The sequence below is a fragment of the Parasteatoda tepidariorum genome, chromosome 7 (genome assembly GCF_043381705.1).
Source record: "Parasteatoda tepidariorum isolate YZ-2023 chromosome 7, CAS_Ptep_4.0, whole genome shotgun sequence".
Taxonomy (NCBI): Eukaryota; Metazoa; Arthropoda; class Arachnida; order Araneae; family Theridiidae; genus Parasteatoda; species Parasteatoda tepidariorum.
Window position 1 is genome coordinate 24482815 of NC_092210.1, and position 19989 is coordinate 24502803.

The following is a 19989-nucleotide window of genomic DNA, read 5'->3' on the forward strand; positions in this document are numbered from 1 at the left end:
GTTGAAAGAAAAAGCAAACAACTATGTAACAGAAAGAAAAATATAATCACTGTTACGGTTATTTACAATGCAATGCTCAATTCAGAATTAAAATTTGATATTTTGTATAATGGAAAGGTAACTTCTGATCTAAAGGGCAATTTCATTTCTGTAAAATATAAGTCTCTACATTCAATCATAAAAATATTAATTCAAAATGTATCTTCATGAGCAGAGAAAAAAAGGTATGGTCAAACCTGTCAGAATATGGTAACATTTACCGTGTTTGACTCTATGGAAACACCAAAAAGTGCGGGAATTTTAACCGAAGCACTTTGGTAATGCTTTCGGTAAAACTAACAACATTTTGTAAAATTAACTATAAAATATGGTTTTATAATCCGCAACAAAATTTGGTAAAAGTGGTAGAATTTGGTAATTTTATCATAATACCTTAGACCATGGTATTAAAGCCATTTATACAATTAAATTTACTTTTCTGTTTCGTATTTTTTTTCTAAACATGAGGTAATAAGAACTATACATTTGAAAAACAGAATTTCCGGTAAACCGTTGCCATATGAAAAGAAAACTACCAAATGAATTATTCAAATAACTTATATATTTTAGTTTCATTAGACAAAACAGAATTGAACTTATATAACAACTATAAGCAATCACTTTTGTTTGTTTAGAAGTAACTGCCCATAACAAACCAACTTAAATAACAAAATTAATTTAACATTATAAAACTGTTACACATGAATTTTTGTATTATAAATTATATATTATCTCTATCAAAAATATTCAGAACTTACATTCAAATAAAATTTCCTTGAACTCCAAAAATGTTAGTCATACAATTTTATAAAACAATTAAAAAGAATAATATTTACAGATATGACAGTTTGCACTAAGCTCAAAGGAAAAGAAAATAATATTTTTAATTGTTATAATTATATATGATGTCTTTATATTAGACCAAAATCACAAATAAAATAATATTGTTATAATATTGTATATATATTACAATTTATGTTTCATTACCTGCAAATAATGAAGAAAAAGTGAAAAAATTGCATTTAATTAATGATTTTAAATAAGAAATTATGTTTTGAAGAAGTTATGTTTTTTTCTACGAAGTTATTAATATTGGTAACAAATTTAGTACAGTCCAGAATTAAATAAAAAATTAACATATAGAAATTTCTTTTTACTTTTAAGCTAACTGTACCAACGTAAAAAATTCTTCATGAAAAATACAAATTAAGTAAAGTTTAGATCACTTATTTGATTATTTATCAAAGCTATTAAAATATAATTAAAATAACAAAGACTTACCACTTCTATTTTAATAGAGGGTACTTCAATCTTTATGTCATCCTTTTCGATTGAGATTTCCGATGCATCAGATAGAGTCTCTTTAGACTTGTCCTCTGTAATGAAAGAAGCATTTGTTTAAGTTTTTTTTCTCTTTTACTTTTTTTATTTTCATTAGATTAAAAAAATTCCTAGTCTCACATTTCAACAGCTGTTCGCAAACATTATCACCAATGCTACATATTTGCTAAAAGATATCGCTCGGCGTTCAATTAATTCATTAAAGAAAACTCTTTTGGAACAACTTTAAGGAATTTCACAGTTATGTATGGCTAATATAATTTTCAAACGATATTTATCTTTTTTTGATAATTATATCGCATCGTTTTATTGAAAATATCGTTTGAAACTCTGAGAAAAACTTATTTAGTTAAGGATATTGCGGGCAGAAAGTGGTTTATCAGCAGATGCTTTTAAATGCAAAAGCAGAGCCCGCAGAGTTAAGTTAAAAAACAAATAAATAAATGATGGAAAAGATGCCTTATTAATCTGTTTTTTCGGTAAATTGATATATTTTCAAATACCAGGGCTTGGTATAAATTTAAGTTATATATACAATCCTTAAATTTTTAAACTAGATATTTTGAATTCTTTTAACATAAATATACGCTAGTAACCACTATTTATTATTTACAAAGAGCTGCGAACGCAGTAAAAGTTAAATATAAAGTTTGCAGGAACAAGTAAACGAATTTATAATTTTTTTATTTATTTATTTATGTACTATATTTTCGTATAAAATATTTATTTAAAAAAAATCTTAGTTAGTACTCAAGTGCGTGGTCCATACTTAAAAAACATACACGGAAGAAAATAAGAGCAATGATAAAAACATTATCTATATGATTAGTTTCGTTTTATTAGTTAAATATTAATTTGTTGATCTAGTAAGAATTATATATATATATATATATATATATATATATATGTGTGTGATAAACGTGTGTGATATATGTGTGTGTGNGCTATATAATATATATATATATATATATATATTTACTTATTGTGTTCTATTTTATTTTTTGTAATTTTTATAGTGCTTCTCACACTATTGTATTGATTATATTTTGCTTTGGCTATATTGATGTAATATTAGAAAGCACTCATTCTTGCTGATATAATCGTGTGAGCTGATGAAAAGATTATATCTTTTATTTTCCGGATTTTTTGAAATTTTTTGTCGGTTTTTTTGTTATTTTTATTTTATTATTGTTATTTCTTTTTCCTTTTTTCATTGTTCTGTTTTTCCCTTGTTTTCACTACATTTTAAACTTATTTTATGATTTCTATTTACTTGCAGCTTATGCGCAATAATCAAAACTTATTGTTTTTCTTAATTTTCTTCGTGTGTTTTCGTTTTTATTTATTATGATATATATATATATATATATATATATAATAAGATAATAAAAATGTCTGAATTTCAGGCATAATTTTTATTACATTTTAAATTACCAAGAAATTTCTGCATATTAAAAAATAAGTTAAATGAAATTTAATTATATTCTGTATTAATTTTACTTTGGTCTGTATATTACGGGTCGAATGATAAATTGAAGAAACACACTTAAAGTAATGTAAGAACTACACAATTAAATTAAAATTATTTTCACTTGTTTCGGGGAATTTTAAAATGCTGTTTCGATTCTCAATAAAATAATAATTTCATTACATAATTTAAGTTGTATAATTTATTGGAGAAAGCAAATTTTTTCCTTGTTAAATTGAGTAAATTATCAACCATTTTTAAAAGCAGATTTAATATTATTATTATTATTATTATTGTGATATTAATATTTTTCATTTTGAATATAGTTTAAGCAAAATGATGTGAAAAAATTTCTATAAATGGTATAGGAAGTTTTTCAAAATCATCATTATTTTAGGCACTATTGCTAGAAAGAAAACTTGTATTTCTTTTTGCGGATGGTAGAAATACGGAACATTTATCTCACGTGATTTGTTACAATATCATTATTAAGTAGCTGAAGATGCTCAAAATATGCAGTTTGTTCACAATTCATTTTTGAAATAAGCCATAGTAAGTACTTTTCTTGCCTTTTTGCTCCCTATTCGTGAAATAATTCACCCAACAATAACACAATGTTCCATCTAGCGTTCTAAAATTTCCTGCGGCCGAACTACTGGGATGGCATGCATATATTTGCCATCATAGTTGAATCAACAGTAAATGCCACATTTTTAGACCATGCATTAATCGGGTAGCTAAAAAATGCATTAACCCTACATTAATCGGGTCGTCAATGTTTAATCAACAATTGCGTATTGTTATTTTATTGCATAGTTAATAATTTTCAGAGGTTTTCTTTCTGAAAAACTTTAAAATTTCATCCTGGATTTTTTTTTATTTATTTATTTATTTATTTATTTTTTTGTAAATCGTTAATCGTAAAATGTAAGCAGAAGAAATTCTGTATTTCATTATTTCTTACAAGCTGTAGATCCTGCTTTTCCAGCAGTACACCCTCTAAAAAACGGCTTAATTGAAGAAAAGGTATTAAGTCATCATTTTTTTTCGACTTTGAGAATAATGATTCTTGCAGTTAACTATTAAGCGCCTTTTACTAAAATGCGTGATTTTTTTTTTTTATTCTCTCAGGATAAAAAAAATTCTCAAAATATGCATATTTTTTCCACCGCTGAAATTGTTGGATTCTTAAAATTTTAGAAAATATACCAATGAACTGTTTAGGACAGCTCTAAAATATTCAACGATTTTTTCTTCCTTGAAAGTCTTACTAACTAACTGAAAATAAATTTGGGAAAACTATCAAAACATTACTAATAAATAACCGCAATATGATCACTTGTTTAAAATAAACAAGAAACTCAAGTAACAAAGCAAAATATATTGTTATTAATACAAATTATTAATCTTACCATTATCTGCTGTCAAATGCATCCGTTCTTGAGCTACCGTTTGAAAAGGATCAAGTTCTTCTAGGAGACTGACATCGATACGATCGAATGTCAAACTGCTCAGATCGATTTCCTCCAAACATACATTCCCTGGTTCAGATTCCGCATTGCCCTCTGTCACGCATTCACTTACATCGCCTTTAACAAGTCTTTTGTCTTCCGGATGACCAGGTACAGAAGAATTATGATCTATAAATATCGTATCTTTTGTCTGAAATGGAAGTTTTATGGACGGCTCTTTTTCATAATTCTCTAAACACGTAGTTGCTTGCGGGTGGTCTTCCATTTCTGATATCGTATTAGGTATTTCGGTAATACTGTTCTTTTTGTTGGCATCAGAACTGCTTTTTCTTCTTTTGAATTTTGAAAAACTGAAAAATTTAGAATCGTTTTCTGTTGGCGCTGGTGTTTTTAAGCTGCTACGTCCATATTCTTTACTTTTGGCACTTTTATTTATTTTATCCGAAGTTAAGTCTTTCGATTTTGAGGAATTCGAAGTTTCGAATTTCTTTAAATAAGCTGCTATTCTTTCTCGAGTTGTTAGGGGTGTCGGTGTTTCAATGCAGTCAGAATTTGTTGTTGCATTAACGCAGTTTAAGAGTTCGTTATTAATTGTTTTAGATTTCAGACTACGGGGACTTTGATTGAATTCTGATTCCAATTTAGAAGAACTATTATTATACGTTCCCGTGTCATTTCTATATTCTTTATTTTCAATACTATTTTGACAAGAGTTGTTCGAACACGTGTCCGAATCACTAATAATTTCATTTGAGCCATCTTTTATAGTTCTAGCAATGTTCTGAGCTAAGTCTTCTTGCCTATCATTTTTTGAAGTACGCTCATGATTTCCGTCATTATCCTTTTGCAAATCTTGATTTTCAATATTTATTGACAAATTTACACTACTTGTAAATAAATATTTTTGAGATGCGTCAGTACAATTTGTTCTATGACTTTTAAAAACACCATTCACTTTTTGGGATGGCTGTAATACATGTGAACGTAAGCTGGAACTTTTGTTTTCATAATTTTGTGAAGAATTGAAAATATCAGGGATTTTAACTCGATTAAAGAAGCTCTTTTTAACCTTTCTACAATCCTCCATAGACTTACAAAGACGTTTCTTTTCTAAGTTTATTGAATTCTCAACATTTCCGTTCGTGGTTGGCGGGTTTGAAACTTTATCGTTCGAGTTCTTAATTATATGGCTTGTAAAAGTTGGTTGTTTGGGTTTAGAGGGTAAACTAAGATTGTCCTGGCGAGTTTTCGCCCCTCCACTTTGTGAACGCTTTCGAAACATGATTCGACCAGTTTCACTTTGGGCAACGAAACTTTCTCCAGCTCGTTCAAGAGTAGAAAACTCTAGTATTCTTGCTTGAATTCCGTTTATTTTAGTAGAATTAAGTCTTAGAGAGGCACCATTCATCCGTCTTGAAGAAGAAACTAGAGCAGAAAAATTCACGGTAATTAAAAATGAGATAAGCCTAGTCGGTGAGATTATAAATACAAAAAATTCCCTTATACACTAACTACCAATAACCGATACCTCACGGCGAATATGAATTATGGTCTGAAGCTATTTTCCTGGGTTTGCCAAATAATGATAAGCTCAATGATGACAAATACAGCACGATTTCACGTGTTATACCCATATTTTTTACATGACGACAACGCTAACAGTCATATTGTGAAGTCGAATAGATTGGCTTGTCCAAAAATCAGATTGAACTTAATCAAGGAACTCTTGAGCTAATTAGATCGCCGAAGGAAGCAGACAAACAGCAGTTTAAATTTGGTAAAGGACAAATTACCTTTAAAAATTTTAAATTGCCGTCTTATCAAATTAGCCGTCATTAGTCTTAGAAAACCTACTACAGGGGAATGAAATCATAATTGCCTCTCATAGCTGCACTACAAACTGTTGAATACGAATCATGGGTGTTTAAATATTTAATGATAAATGTTGATAAATAATTATGGTAATATAATTTATGGTTCTTGTACCAATTAGTTTACTTATCTAACTCGTCCCAGATGGTCTCAATGGGGCTCATGTATGGGTTCTGAACAGGTCAATTCATTCGGTTTTCACCATTGTTGCCACACTAACAAATTTGTATCGAAATTCGGCAGATGATTGCTAACTCTACAATGCTGGAAGTAACATGTTTCCAATTCGTAAAATTGGCACAACGTAGAAAGCACATTGTCATTCAAAACAGCGTGATACGTTTTGGTAATGAGCTTACCATGAACTTGGACCAATCCCAGTCCGTACCATCCAAAGCATGTAATACAATCATTCCACTTCAACCAATTTGCATCGATGTCCCAATATCTATCGATAGATATTGTGTGATATTAATGAATAAAATATTTTTAATGTTATACTGTCTAATTAAATATCTCACATGGGCAAAACAAAATTCGACATAAAGTCAGTAAAGTAAGTCATTTACATCATCAGTAAAAACTATAATTCTTGATATACGAGTATTTTAACTATTATTTTCATTAGAAGAAGGTTTGTCAAAATGGAATAGAATTTAAAAATCATGCTTTTTTTTCTAAAGGTGGCGTATTACGTGTTCGCTGTTCATTTCCACGTAGAATTTCGCCTTCTGAGTCAGAGACAGGTACATTTCCAAGATTTATTACTTTTTTTATTACCCTGATTTAAGGTATTATAAATTTTATCTGTTGGTCTCACGTGCAATCACTAACCTGATGGTTAAAAGGAAAGATTTTTTTCCAATAAATTACATTTACTAATTATGGTAAAATGATATTATAAAAAAATATAATAAAATTATAAAACTTTTTTCAATGAGAAACATATATCTCAAATACTAAAAAATATAAACAAAATTTGAGATTTGCATTTTTTTAAATATTTGACACAAAATTAACATCTGAAAATTGAAAATTTAGCTTTCAGTTTTAAAGCGTAAAACTTTTTTTTTTTTAAAAAAACAGTTTTAAAATTAGGACTTTACCTTAATGCTAAAAGCAAAAAAATGTTTAAGCGAAATTAAAGATTATTAGCATAACTTTAATAAAAATAAATAAACATTTGTTAATATTGTAGCATAGTATTTCAGTCCTGTAAAATTTTAAACATTGTCTTTTCTGAAATTTTCTGCTACTAAATATTATTTGTCTTTATTATTACTTAAAATTTGTTGCTGTTAGTCTTGATTATTACGTTTACAAACACTATGTTATCAAATTAATTGAAATCTTATAAATTATTCATAGTTAATAAACTACTAATAATAATATTATCAATCAGCTGTATCATCGAATCAATTTTGTTTTAGTTCTACTTTACTTTTTTCAATCTGGCGACTTAATACCTACATTTTTTCGAACCTTATTAAGCGTTTGTAAGAACTGTTAGAAAATCTAAACGACAAGCTTTAGTCAAACAAAAAAATTAGTTCAAGGTTGAACCACAATTATTGAACTATTGTTAATTGAACTTAATAACATATCTTCATAACATAGTGCAAATTCTCTGAATCCTTAATAAAGTGTTCAGCTGAACCATGTTCCTACACAAATTGAACTCATTCGTGTAACAAGGGGAGAAAAACTGTGGTAAAATTGCCGTACAGTAGGGTAATGACACTTCTGGTACTAAAAATTTTTTTTATTAATTCTGGTAATAAAAACCAAAATATACGAAATTTAAGCCATTCATTTGGTAATTTTTCCATTCATCTGGTAATGGTTTACCGGGAATTATGGTTTATTTTCACAATTATTGTTCTTATTACCAGACATTTAGTAAAAAATACAAGACTGAGAAGTAAATTTATCTGAATGAATGACGCCATGCTCTAAGGTATCATGCTAAAATTACCAATTTTCATCACCCTTACAAAATTGTATCACATGTTACATAACCATATTTTATTGTTAGTTTTTACTAATATCATTACCAATACTCTAAAGGTAAAAATTACCGAGCTTTTTGATTTTCCCAAAGTGTCAGGAACGTGGTACATTTTACCATATTCTAGTAATTTTGACCATGCTTCTTTTTTCTTAGTGAATCATGTCTAAGAATTATAAACTCCATAATTCAAATAAGATCACAACAAATTTGTTCGATATATCATGTTTCAAACTAATATCAAATTTTCAAAATACTACATTTCAACAAAATTTGTAGAAAATCTGCACAATACTATAATTTGATTCTAATTTTTTTAACTGCATATTTTTTTATATGAATTTAATATAAAGGAGATCAAACAAATAAAATAAAAGTTAACACATAAATAATCGTAATATTTTACAAAAAAATAAATTAAATAACTCTATAATAGATCTAAACAATCATATCTCTAAAAATTATAGCAACTCAGTAGCAAAAAAAAATATTGTACATACCTGTTAAAAAGAACGATTTTATCACACATTTTAAAACTCAAAATAATATTAGTGATGAGGAAATTCATTTTCAGCAACTTACAGGGCGAGGACACTTTCATCTGCGTAGATGCCCTCCCTACGTTGTTTGTCGCTATACAGCTGTACAAGCCGTTGTCTTCCAACTGAGGCATCTTGATCTGCAGTAGGCACCTGCATTGTACAAACAAACAGTGTTAAGAATGTCTATTCTGATAAACATAACAAATACACGGTATGATATATGTTGTATCGATATTATATTTTTATACAGTTTCTATCCCTTTCTCTCCCTCCTCCTTTGACGTCATCGATGAATGCTGTTAGTTTAACTGCTAGAGGAATGTGTTAAAATAAAAATGCAGTTTTGTAAGTTTTATTATTTGTTTACATCCCTCCCCAGCTGTAAGCTTTAATCATACTATCAAAAAATAAAGTCACGGTTTTTTTAAACTCTTAATCTTGATCGTATGTATTTACTAAAAAAATTGGAATATAATAAGATTGCTTACAGTACTTTGGTGATTTGAAACGCAAAAGGCAACATTTCTATGCAAAATTAGTTCGTCCATGACATTATTAATCATGCGATATTTAGGGATCGAATTTGCACCTTTGCGAAACGATCTGAGGGTATAGAAAATTGGAGGAGTTAAGGAGTATATGACAAAGTTAACTTGGGGGTTAAATTCAGTCCAATTTATTATGCACAATGACGCATTCCATACTGTCACCTCGTATAATACAAATAAAATACCCATTTATGCACACATATATGTAGAAATAATTTATTTTTTTTGTATTTATTTAGGTTGATCTGAAATTTTTAATTGACCTCAATCTCCTACTATCAATTACCACCATTAAGAAACATATAAACTCTTAAAACTCTGAATTAATATCTACTCCCGCCTCAATTAGCACAAATATTGCGAAAATTTGATCAAAATTCCTAATATTAAAAAAATTACTCATTTTGCTGATCGGTTTACGTTAGCGACTAAAAGTTACTCTTTTTTTTAACGAGAATATCTGTACAAAATTTTAGAATTATTTCTAAACATCTTGTGCCGCTTAACATCAATAGAGTTATGATTGATTCATCAAGGCGGCAAAATTGAAACTTCTAAATCGATTGAAGTTATGAAAATATACACGTTAATTATCTTAAATATAAGTAGAGGTTTATAAATTTAGTTTTGAAAAATACACAGCATTGAAATATGTGAATCAGAGCTTCTCTAAAGCATGTAACTGATGGCAGGAAAGTTAAAACTCAAATAGTATGGCCAAAATAGCATCCGAATGTTTTCAAACAAAATAGTTTTATTCACTCCAGTGGCTAAGTAAACCCGAATTGTTTGGGAATCAAAGAAATTTCTTCAATTTGTTTGTAACTTATGAACTTTTGATCATCTTTTTTATAGAAATGCTTTCATTTAAAAAATTAAAGTAATTCTTTAAAAAAAATTCGTTGATTTTAAAAAAATACATTTCAGAGCCTGTATAAAACAAAAATTATTCTAAATTATTAAAAGTTTTGAAGTATGATGCTATTCATATTTATGCATATTTCTAGACGACTTTTCATAGATGTTCTTGTTTTGGACTGTAACTTCTAAAAACTTAAGTTTTTAATAATTTGTCTAAATTGTGTAGATTTCCAAATAACATGTTAATAACCGTTTATTTAGATAGATTAAATCGACTTATTTTGATTGCAGATAACAAACTAACTTTCTAATTTTTCTATTTTAAATTAGTCATTCAAATAAGTTTTAAATTCAATCATTCGATTAGTGTTTGAAATACATTATTCCTTTACAAACCTAAAAGCTTTTTTCCTGTTTTGCAGAAAAAGGTTGCATATACAGATATGTGCAATAAACATAATATAAATAAATAAAAATTAAAAAAAACGTGCGTTTTTCAGATTAACTTTCAAAACTAATACTTTCATTGAACTTCAGGTAGGGTGTAAATAACACCCTCGCAACTCCCTCCCGCGATGCGGAGGGCGCATGATGTATGAGGGCGCACTAGCCAGAAAAAATAACCCTATAAGTTAAAATCAAGATATTTTTTATTTACAAAATATTTTTTAGTTTACTTTATAAATAATAATTACCCTTAAATGAATTTTGAATATAATTACTATAAGATAGTGAGTTATTTTCTCATTTATGTATGGAAAGTGTCAGAGTTTCAATTTAGCACCTTAATTCTACCTTTTCATCATTTCATTAGCATTTTCACTTTCTTAAATTAAAATGAAATTCATGATTATAAATATCCAAACACCTTTTCTTCTTTTGTGTCATATTGTAATTTAAGTTTTTTGTGGTAAGTCGAAGACAGAACACTATAGCGTATCAAGCTATATTAAAGAACTGTTCAGTTTTTTTATAAAAAACTTTTATTCGCAAACAACACAAACAGTAACAAATATGAATTACCCGTTATGGGATAGTGAAAAGATCATAAGACAACAAGAAAACGGGATATAAGGAAACTCAAATTCCAAACAAAAACTAATCTAAAGAAAACCAACAAAAATTGACTTCTAATTTTATCGTCTGCTTATATTTTATTGTTTATCTCTTTATCTGTTTATTTTATTTTATTTTTGCTTTTGCCAGCCCGTTATTTTTAAATATTTTTACTTTTATTTATGCTTTTGCAAACCAATTATCTTTCGTATATTTTTAGACTTTATAGCACACTTAAAAATCTTGCAGGTAAGCGCACCAAAGTCTATGTACGCTACTGGACTTTATGATCGCTTCAATTATCCCCTTACCTCACTGTTTTTGAATCAAGATTTATCTGCAAAATTGAAATACTCGAGTCAAACACACTGAATATATTTTTAATATTTCTTGGCACTAAAATGCGTCTCTAATTCTTTTTTTTTCACTAATATTCACTGTGTTTGCCTTAATTTACAAGAACAATGCAATTTTATAACTATTAGCATTTTCGAATTCAACGAGGTTTCTTAAAAATCAGAAATTGAAATATATGTTTTCTAAAAGTCTACATGAGCAAGTTAAAAGCAATTTTTTAAAATATTTTAATTACGTTTTTGCACATTCGTTAAAGCAAGGTACATTTGCGTTAGCAAGGTATAAAAAAAATTTCTTGAAATGTCCAAATATGTTAATGTTTGTAATGTTCGATAATTTAAAAAAAAACAAACTAAAATCAGCCTGTTACTTTTTTAGAAGAAAAAAACATTAAATTTCGGTGATTCTGATTATATTGTTCTATGAACATTTCTAATAACTTTCCTTTCGCATTTGGCAACATGCATTTCGCGTTTTCGATTCAGACAAATGTGTGCCCTCTTTAGGTTAATTATAAGAAAGTTTATCAACAAAAATAAACGCTCGCAAATTATTTTTACTTTTTGATTTTTAACTTCTTGTGGTGCAAAATATGCTCTACTAATTTTTTTCTTTTTTTTGTGTACATAATTATATAAACTTTTCTCTACAAGAACTATGCAATTTTAACTATCATACCCATATGCAACAAAAATTTTCAAATTCAACATGTTTCTAAAAAAATCAAATATTGAATTACATATTTTTAAAAAATTAAATGTGAGCAATATGAGCAAGTAAAATACAATTTTTATTTATTGTAATTAGACATTTATATTTTGAAAGGGCAATATTTTAATAAGGTAATAAAAAAATCATAAAAATTAGTTTTGTTGTAATAATTTCGAAAAGAAACATAAGTTCACCCAGTTATTTTAGTAGAAAAAAGCTAATGCACGACTTTTTCTTTGCTATTACATTGTTCTGTAGACATCAAAAAGAATTTAAGTTTAAAAAAAATGAATTTTTTTTTTTTTTTTTTTTCATATTTGGCCAGCTTTTTTTCGATTCAGATAATTGCGCTTATCACTCTTGTTGAAGACTGAAGGAATATAGTGCTATTGTCAAAACAATCTTCTATTATCCTGTTATGATTTGGTTATATTACTATTTGCCTACTTTATTATCATTCAGAATTCTTCAATACACATATATAATTTATAGTGCGTAAGTATTTCGAATTGCAATAATGCTGAGGGACTGGGAATATTTTGGTGCTGCCATCTATTAGAATTAAGTAAGCTTAAAACTTTTCATTATGTTTTTATGCGCAAGACTATTCAAAAGGGGGAAGATATTAATATAGGTTTCTATTTAAATTGCTAGATAGAACTCTTTCTATGGTATAATAAATTCTATAACATACTACTTTATTTTCAAACTATAAATTTCAAATTACCTATCCATTAAACTGATTATTTTATCAATAGTTTACGTACTTTTTATCAAGGATTGTTGGCGAAAGAGCCATTTCCGAATAATTTAATAAATAGAAAATATTTGAAAACGAAAACATGCAAAAATTTATATGAACTTTTAATTTTAGTGAAAAAGAGGCTCTTTGAGGATTGTGATTTAATTTCATTGAGGAATTCGATTTTCAATAAATATTTATTAAGTTTTTCGCATCCAAATGATTTTTAAATTCGTTTTTACATACTCAGGTAATGATGACTATAAAACTAAGAGAAATTTTTTCTGTGTTTAATACTATTTTATATAAACATAAATGAAGTTAAGAAAAAATTTTCATTTTTGTATATACCTGATAATGATGTTACTGTCGTCTCAAGTTAAAAAGTAAAAAATTTCGCTCAAATCAAATCAAAAAAAAAAAAAAAAAANAAAAAAAAAAAAAAAAAAAAAAAAAAAAAAAAAAAAAAAAAAAAAGATGGAAGTGAAAAATTAGAATTTACAAAAAGTGGGCACTTAAAAAAAAAATTAAAATATGTATAGTTGTTTATCGGAGCAGCTAAATTAGAAGAAAAATAGAACAAATAAGCCGGGTGTTTCAGGGGAATATAACAGTTTAAGATTTTTAAGTTGGTGTGCAGATCATTTTTGGAGAAAAACACTTCAATTTTCAAGTTTCTTGTTATCCAATGTAAGTCCCGTAAACCAGTCAAGTACCTATCTGGAAATAATATGCTAAAGAACAATCAAATTCAAAAATGTCAATTTTCAATGAAAATGTCGTCTATCACTATATTTCTTCAAGCCAAATCTATGTGTAAAAATAATGTACTATTATTTTTACAGAGTGGTTTTTTTTTCTTCATATTTTTAGAGAATGATTTACAGTTAATAATTCTTTTTACTATAGCTTTAAAGATTTAATTAATTTTTTAGTGAGTTTAAATCTTAACTTTTTCTATTAACATTTTTACAAGTGAACAAGTGTACTATGGTATTTCACAAGTAAATAACGTTTAAAACACTGCTGAGACGTGTGTTATAAATATAAAAAAAATTCAGCTATTAATTCATGTATTATTACACACAAAATCGGAAAAATAATTTGCAATATGTCTTTTCCCTTTGAGAAAAAATAACAATGAATGCCGATTAGTAAAATAAATCATGGTTAAGAATCATCTGTCATTCACTCACTACGAAATAAAAACACTTAACAAACAGAGCTCTTTTATACTTTAAAATGTTTAATAATTCATATGCTAGAAAACTGTAGGCTTTATGAATGATTTTATTGTTATCTAAAAGAAACATTTGGTTTAAATTATTACTTTGTTCCTTTGGTTCACTTACTTTTATTGCGTTTGAGTTTTCCTTCAGATGATGGAAGGCATTTTAACTTACTTTTATCTAAAATAATTATGACTCTTGCAGATCGATATTTGATCTTAAAACGATCATTTTAATGGAGAAAATTTTTTTTCGAAATTTAGTTTATTAAATCTTACTTACCAAAAGTTACATTTTGTTAAAACAAGAAAAAATTTTTTTATTGGAATTGTTAATTGCATGGCATGGTAGAAGAACATGTAAAATGACATTTTAGCTCCTTCTGTTAGAATTTGAGGAATTTTATCGCAGTACGATATTACTTGCAATAAAAAATATCGTATTGTAAACGATAAGCATACTGTTATTTATAATTTATATAGGCTGATGTTTAAGTATACAAATTAATTTTTATTATTGCTAAATTTAATAATAGAAAAGACATTCGAAAGTTAATTCATTAAATCATGCATTTTAAAATTGTGTTTTTGTTCATACTACAAAAAAAATACATATATAATATTTTAATTGTAGAATAGGCTCAAAAACATGTTAGTAAGCCCGAACCTTTTAAAATTGTATTATTAACATAGTTTCAACACAATTTTTCATATAATATATACCTGGTTTGACTTATTCTAATTTTGAATGAATTTGCATTCTCTATAAGAGAACGTTATTTAAATCTGAGAAAAGCCACTAAAAGAAAAGATAAAAGAGTTAAATAATTTATTAAGTATTAAATAACTTATGATAATTACCATTATTTTTATGACTATGAAAAAAGTTTTATATTTTAATTACTTCTAAACTAAATTTACTTTGGATAATATTTCATTAATAATCATTTGTGATATTTCATGGATAAATTTGTATATTGTTGATATACTTGCCTGTCTCCGGATCGAGTCATATGTATTCTTCTAGATTTTCCAACTGCTCTGCCAGATTTTTCCCAGAAAATGTCCGGCCTGGGATATCCATCAACTCGACACTCCAAAGTGCGGACGTCTTCTTCATCCTTCACGGAGAGAGGTTGTAAAAACCGAGGAGCAGTTGCCTTCAAACTGCAGAAACAATTACCCTTGTTGTAATAAAGTGTTGAACGCTCTTGAAGAATTAGTTAAGAAGTTTTATGGAAATGAACTATCACAGAATATACATTTTTTTTTTAATCTGACGAGTTTAGTTGAGAAATTGAAGACTTCATGAATAAGATCGTAACCTTTTAGTTTCGTATACTTTTAACACATACTTTTTACCACACATTGTTACACACAAATATAAATTGTTAATATGCATAGTTAAATAAAGAGTTAATATTCATAGTAATGATAACAATAAACAATTACCATAAACTCAAAGATATAAAAAAAGTTATCGAGAAACTTTACAAATCTGAATTACAGCAAATATTTCAGTTAAAAATTATTGATAACAATAATTAATAAATTTAGATATTATTAAGCATTTGAAATTCAAGTAATCTTCATACAGATACCTAAGCTACATAGTACATAGTCTACGAACAGTGCATATTCAACCAATAGTACATATAGTCTTCCAACAGTACATAATCTACCAATCGTAACATGCAAAATCAAAAGCTCAAACAAAGCTATAGACTATAACGAGCATTTTTTATAATATGTTGTTAACATTCATCCAGATCTTTTCTCAATTTCAACCACTTTCCAAATGAAAAAGATGCTTACATTTTATATAAAGCTCTATCTTTATACAATACAATTTTCAATAGTTTCCTGTTCTTAACAGGTAGTATTTATCACCAACTAGAATGGATCGTCAATCGATATGCAGCTCAATCGTAAATCGATATCAATCAAAATCGCTCAAATTTCAATTGAAGCTCTGAGTATGATGACAATAAAAGTCTCAACCGTTTTCTGACTTCTACAAGCACAATTTATCAGCAAATAGAATTGATCATCAAGTCGAATTTGTCACCAAATATAATTTATTGCCAAACATAATTGATCGCCAAATAAAATTTATCGCCAATTGGAATTTAACGCTAATCAAATGTTCCGTCATAAACTAGACATAAAACAAAAATAAAGGAAGACAATATACATACATACATATGCATATAATGAGAAATAGTTTTGGTCTATGTACCAACATGTTGCTTAAGCGGATATACAAAAATTCCATGTTTTAGTATTTGCTGAGGTCGTTACACCGGTCGTGAAGCTATCAAAAAAGAGCTGGGGAAGCTGCTCGGGGGTTGACGAGCGACAGGCAGCATTTTGTCATAGACGCCTAGTTTAATATATACTAAAAGTAAGCGATGCTCCATGATTTTTTTCGCCTTACGTGCAACAAAGATATTTTGTCTTTGTTATTGTGCTTGAAAAATAAGGTATTAAAAACCTTTTTTTATTATGCTATTCTTATATCTGATCTATGGTCATGTTTAAATCAGAGTCTGAACTAAATCAGTGATACACTATCATTTAATCAATTTTCGTTTTTACTATTCCTATAGAATGATTCATATTTTCCTATCCTAATAGAAACTTATTCCTATTGGTCGCATCTGTAACTGATTGATCATTGATGAATTTCTAGTGGACAGATGAGTGAATTGATGTTAGCTTAGACATTTCTATCGGATAATTCAGCTAAGCAAATTACAGGTTCTATTTTCGGCTATTCCAGCTATCAGTTTTAGTTATAAAATATTGAAAAACTCAACCAAAAATTATCAATTTATCATGAAAAAAAATTGTTTATCTCCTTAAAATCCACTAATTATAATTTTTAAAGAATAATTTAATAATTCGAATTCAGTAATTTATATTTCTTTAAGTGTTTTTTATATTTCTTTAAGTTTTATAAGAGACTGTTCTTTTTCTCATTTATATGGTGAATCAAATTATGACTTAGGAATAATAAAAGAATCCTATGTTATTCAATAAGTTAATTCGGAAAAGATAAAATAAAAATTTAGTATAGTAAAACTCATGTTCTGCTATTGATAAGAAGAAAAAAAAACAAGCTAAAAATAACACATAATAGTAAATATAGTACACAAATAGTACACAAATAATAGAACACATAATAGTACACAAATTTTGATCTAAATAATTATCGTCAAAATATATAAAATTATCTTCCAAAAAATTTAAACAATTAGCAAAGAATACTCTGGTGAACAAATTTTTTGGTGCATTCATACAAGTACTTGGACTTTTGATTCGGGTGAGGGATTTCAAATATGAAATTAGCTTTGTTTCAACAGATGCAATTTTTTTTAAAAATGATAGTTTAGTTAGTTTAATTTTTGCTTATGTTTATAAAGAACCCATAGATTTATATACATACAGATACATTTGTCTGCTTCTTTTAAAATAACACTTAAGACGAAACCATATAACCTTAACCTAACACGTTATAAGCAAAAATGTATTTTTGCCATCCTCCTACCACTGCCTTCGTTGCTGAGAATTAGGGAGCCTAAGTATTCATTCAAATAGGATAAACCAACCAGTGAAGGAACACTACCCAGTGAAGGAACATTTCATATATATTGATTAAAAATAAGAATTTGAAAGTTTTTCTTTAGATTGATTGGTAACAAAAGCTTACTGCCAAACAATAAGAAGTCATCGAGCAATGTTTTGGATTATCTGGTCAAATAGACTACCTCTGGAAAAATTTTTGAATTTGTTATTAACTCTGCAACACCTTGTTTCTTTGAAAAAATTATAAGGTGAGTGTTTGTATTTATATGTTTGAATTAGAATTAATTGCATGTAATAGTTTTATTTTTCTCACTTTTCACAGTGAGAGAGTTCAAAATATAGTTTATGAAGTTACGTTTTTTTTTTTTTAAGCATCATAGCATAATAAAGTACTGAGACAAGGGGGTGTTTATTCACTGGATCATTAAACGATGAAAAACCAGTGAAGAAACAAGTGTTGCTTTACTGTTTTTTTTTCTAAGTTAATGGAAATAAAAGATAAACTTTAATTTTCTTGTACCTTTAGTGATGTTCCGCAAAGGTATGTTAAAAATACGAAAAACAACTTCTTACCAGTGAGGGAACAGGCATGTTTCTTTACTGGGCATAGATTTCCCACTGAATGAACAGTATGTGTTAATATGTCGACACTTTAATTTTCAATTCCTGATTGCAAAAAAAATTTAACATTTTTCAAGTATTTATATGTTACAATTTCAAGAATAGGTTTGTTTTTAAATATTTGTATGGCTTATAAATTCGTAAAGAGCATTAAAAAATAACCAAAATTTAATTGTTCCTTTACTGGGTGTTCATTCACTGGTAAGAGCTGTTCCTTCACTTGGTTTTCTTACTACTTGTTATTTGAATCTCCAAAACTTTAAATCAATATTATGTAAGTTCTCTACATTTTTTTTACATAATTTGCAATTAGTAACAAATATGTTGACACTGTCATTTAACTGAAATTACGAATTTTGAAATTAATATGATTTTTTAAAAGGCAAGCGAAGCTTAAGTGTTCCTTCACTGGTTAGTTTGCCCTATAATACAAAAAAGTCCTGGTGAGAATTATATTATTAAATTGCAGAAACACTGTAACTTATAGAGAGAAACCGATTGCATATTTGAAATCAGCGACAAGAAAAAACCTGAGATCCGTTCAAAACAAGAAATAAAAACAAGCAAAAAATACTTGTTCCTCAGTATTATCAACTATGGGACGTAGTGTGAGTATCTCGATCCTGATTGGTTGCTGAAACGTGGCGTTTGCTTACGTTAGCAACTGTTCTTTCCATTCTATTTTGAGTGATCCAAGTCCGTCAAGTAACAATTATCTTAAGTAGGACAGCACGCAAAAATTTCACGAAGATTTTTTGAAAAGAAAATTCAATTCTTTCATTACATATTTACGAAAAGACTTAATGCAGAATTAGACGGGAAGAAATATAGAACATAAACAAACTTATTAGGCATTGAAGTTGCCAGGTACACAAAACAAAAATATATCATGGTTACAATCAAATACATAAGCAAATAATAAACTAAGTAAAAAAAAGAAGACGAGAAAGAATATTCAAATTCTTCAACCCCTCCTCCAATCCTAACACTTTAATTAGTTTTAAACTATAGATATTAATTTTAACTGTCTAGCTGTTGCCCTTAATTTTAACTGTCTAGCTATTAAATCCTACAAACAGTTAGTGTGAGTTCAGGACATTTTAGCATCATTTGCAGAAGCATTAAAAAAATTTCCATCTCTGATGTGAGATAAGATGGAAACCTTATCCCAATGCTCCACTAAGTACTGTACAACTTCCTCACGCACCTCTCGAGCCATGACTAGAGTGTTGTTTAATATATATTTGTTATTATTTGAGAAAGGCAAGCTTCGTCACTAATAGTTGGCATGACAGTATGCGGCACCATAGCATCGTTTTCATGTGTTTAAATTTTCTACAGCCGCTGAAGAAAGTCTCAAAAATAAATTCAATGTATTACTTAGTAACTAAGTTTTTATTTCCTTAAAAATACAAAATTATTCTGAATAAACATTTAACTGATAACTCAACAATGCCTAAATTATTACATAAATATATATATAATAATAAATATATATATATACACACAAAAGGTTATTCAACAAATTTACAGGC

At 27.7% G+C, this 19989-nt stretch overlaps 1 protein-coding gene across 4 annotated transcripts in view; it reads right to left on the bottom strand.

Annotated features, from left to right (window-relative positions):
* The window catches only part of LOC107439674 (uncharacterized), an 88879-nt gene that overhangs the window by 49144 nt on the left and 19746 nt on the right, over positions 1 to 19989 (bottom strand). For 3 of the 4 annotated variants that reach the window (XM_043041242.2, XM_043041241.2, XM_071183190.1), the window contains 4 exons: positions 15239 to 15412; positions 8783 to 8892; positions 4261 to 5745; positions 1321 to 1415 (listed from right to left, as the gene is read on the bottom strand). In XM_043041242.2, coding sequence (XP_042897176.1) covers positions 1321 to 1415; positions 4261 to 5745; positions 8783 to 8892; positions 15239 to 15412 — 1864 coding nt within the window. Of the gene's footprint in view, positions 1 to 1320; positions 1416 to 4260; positions 5746 to 8700; positions 8893 to 15238; positions 15413 to 19989 lie in introns of those variants that run through there. The other variant, XM_043041243.2, reaches the window with a different exon arrangement.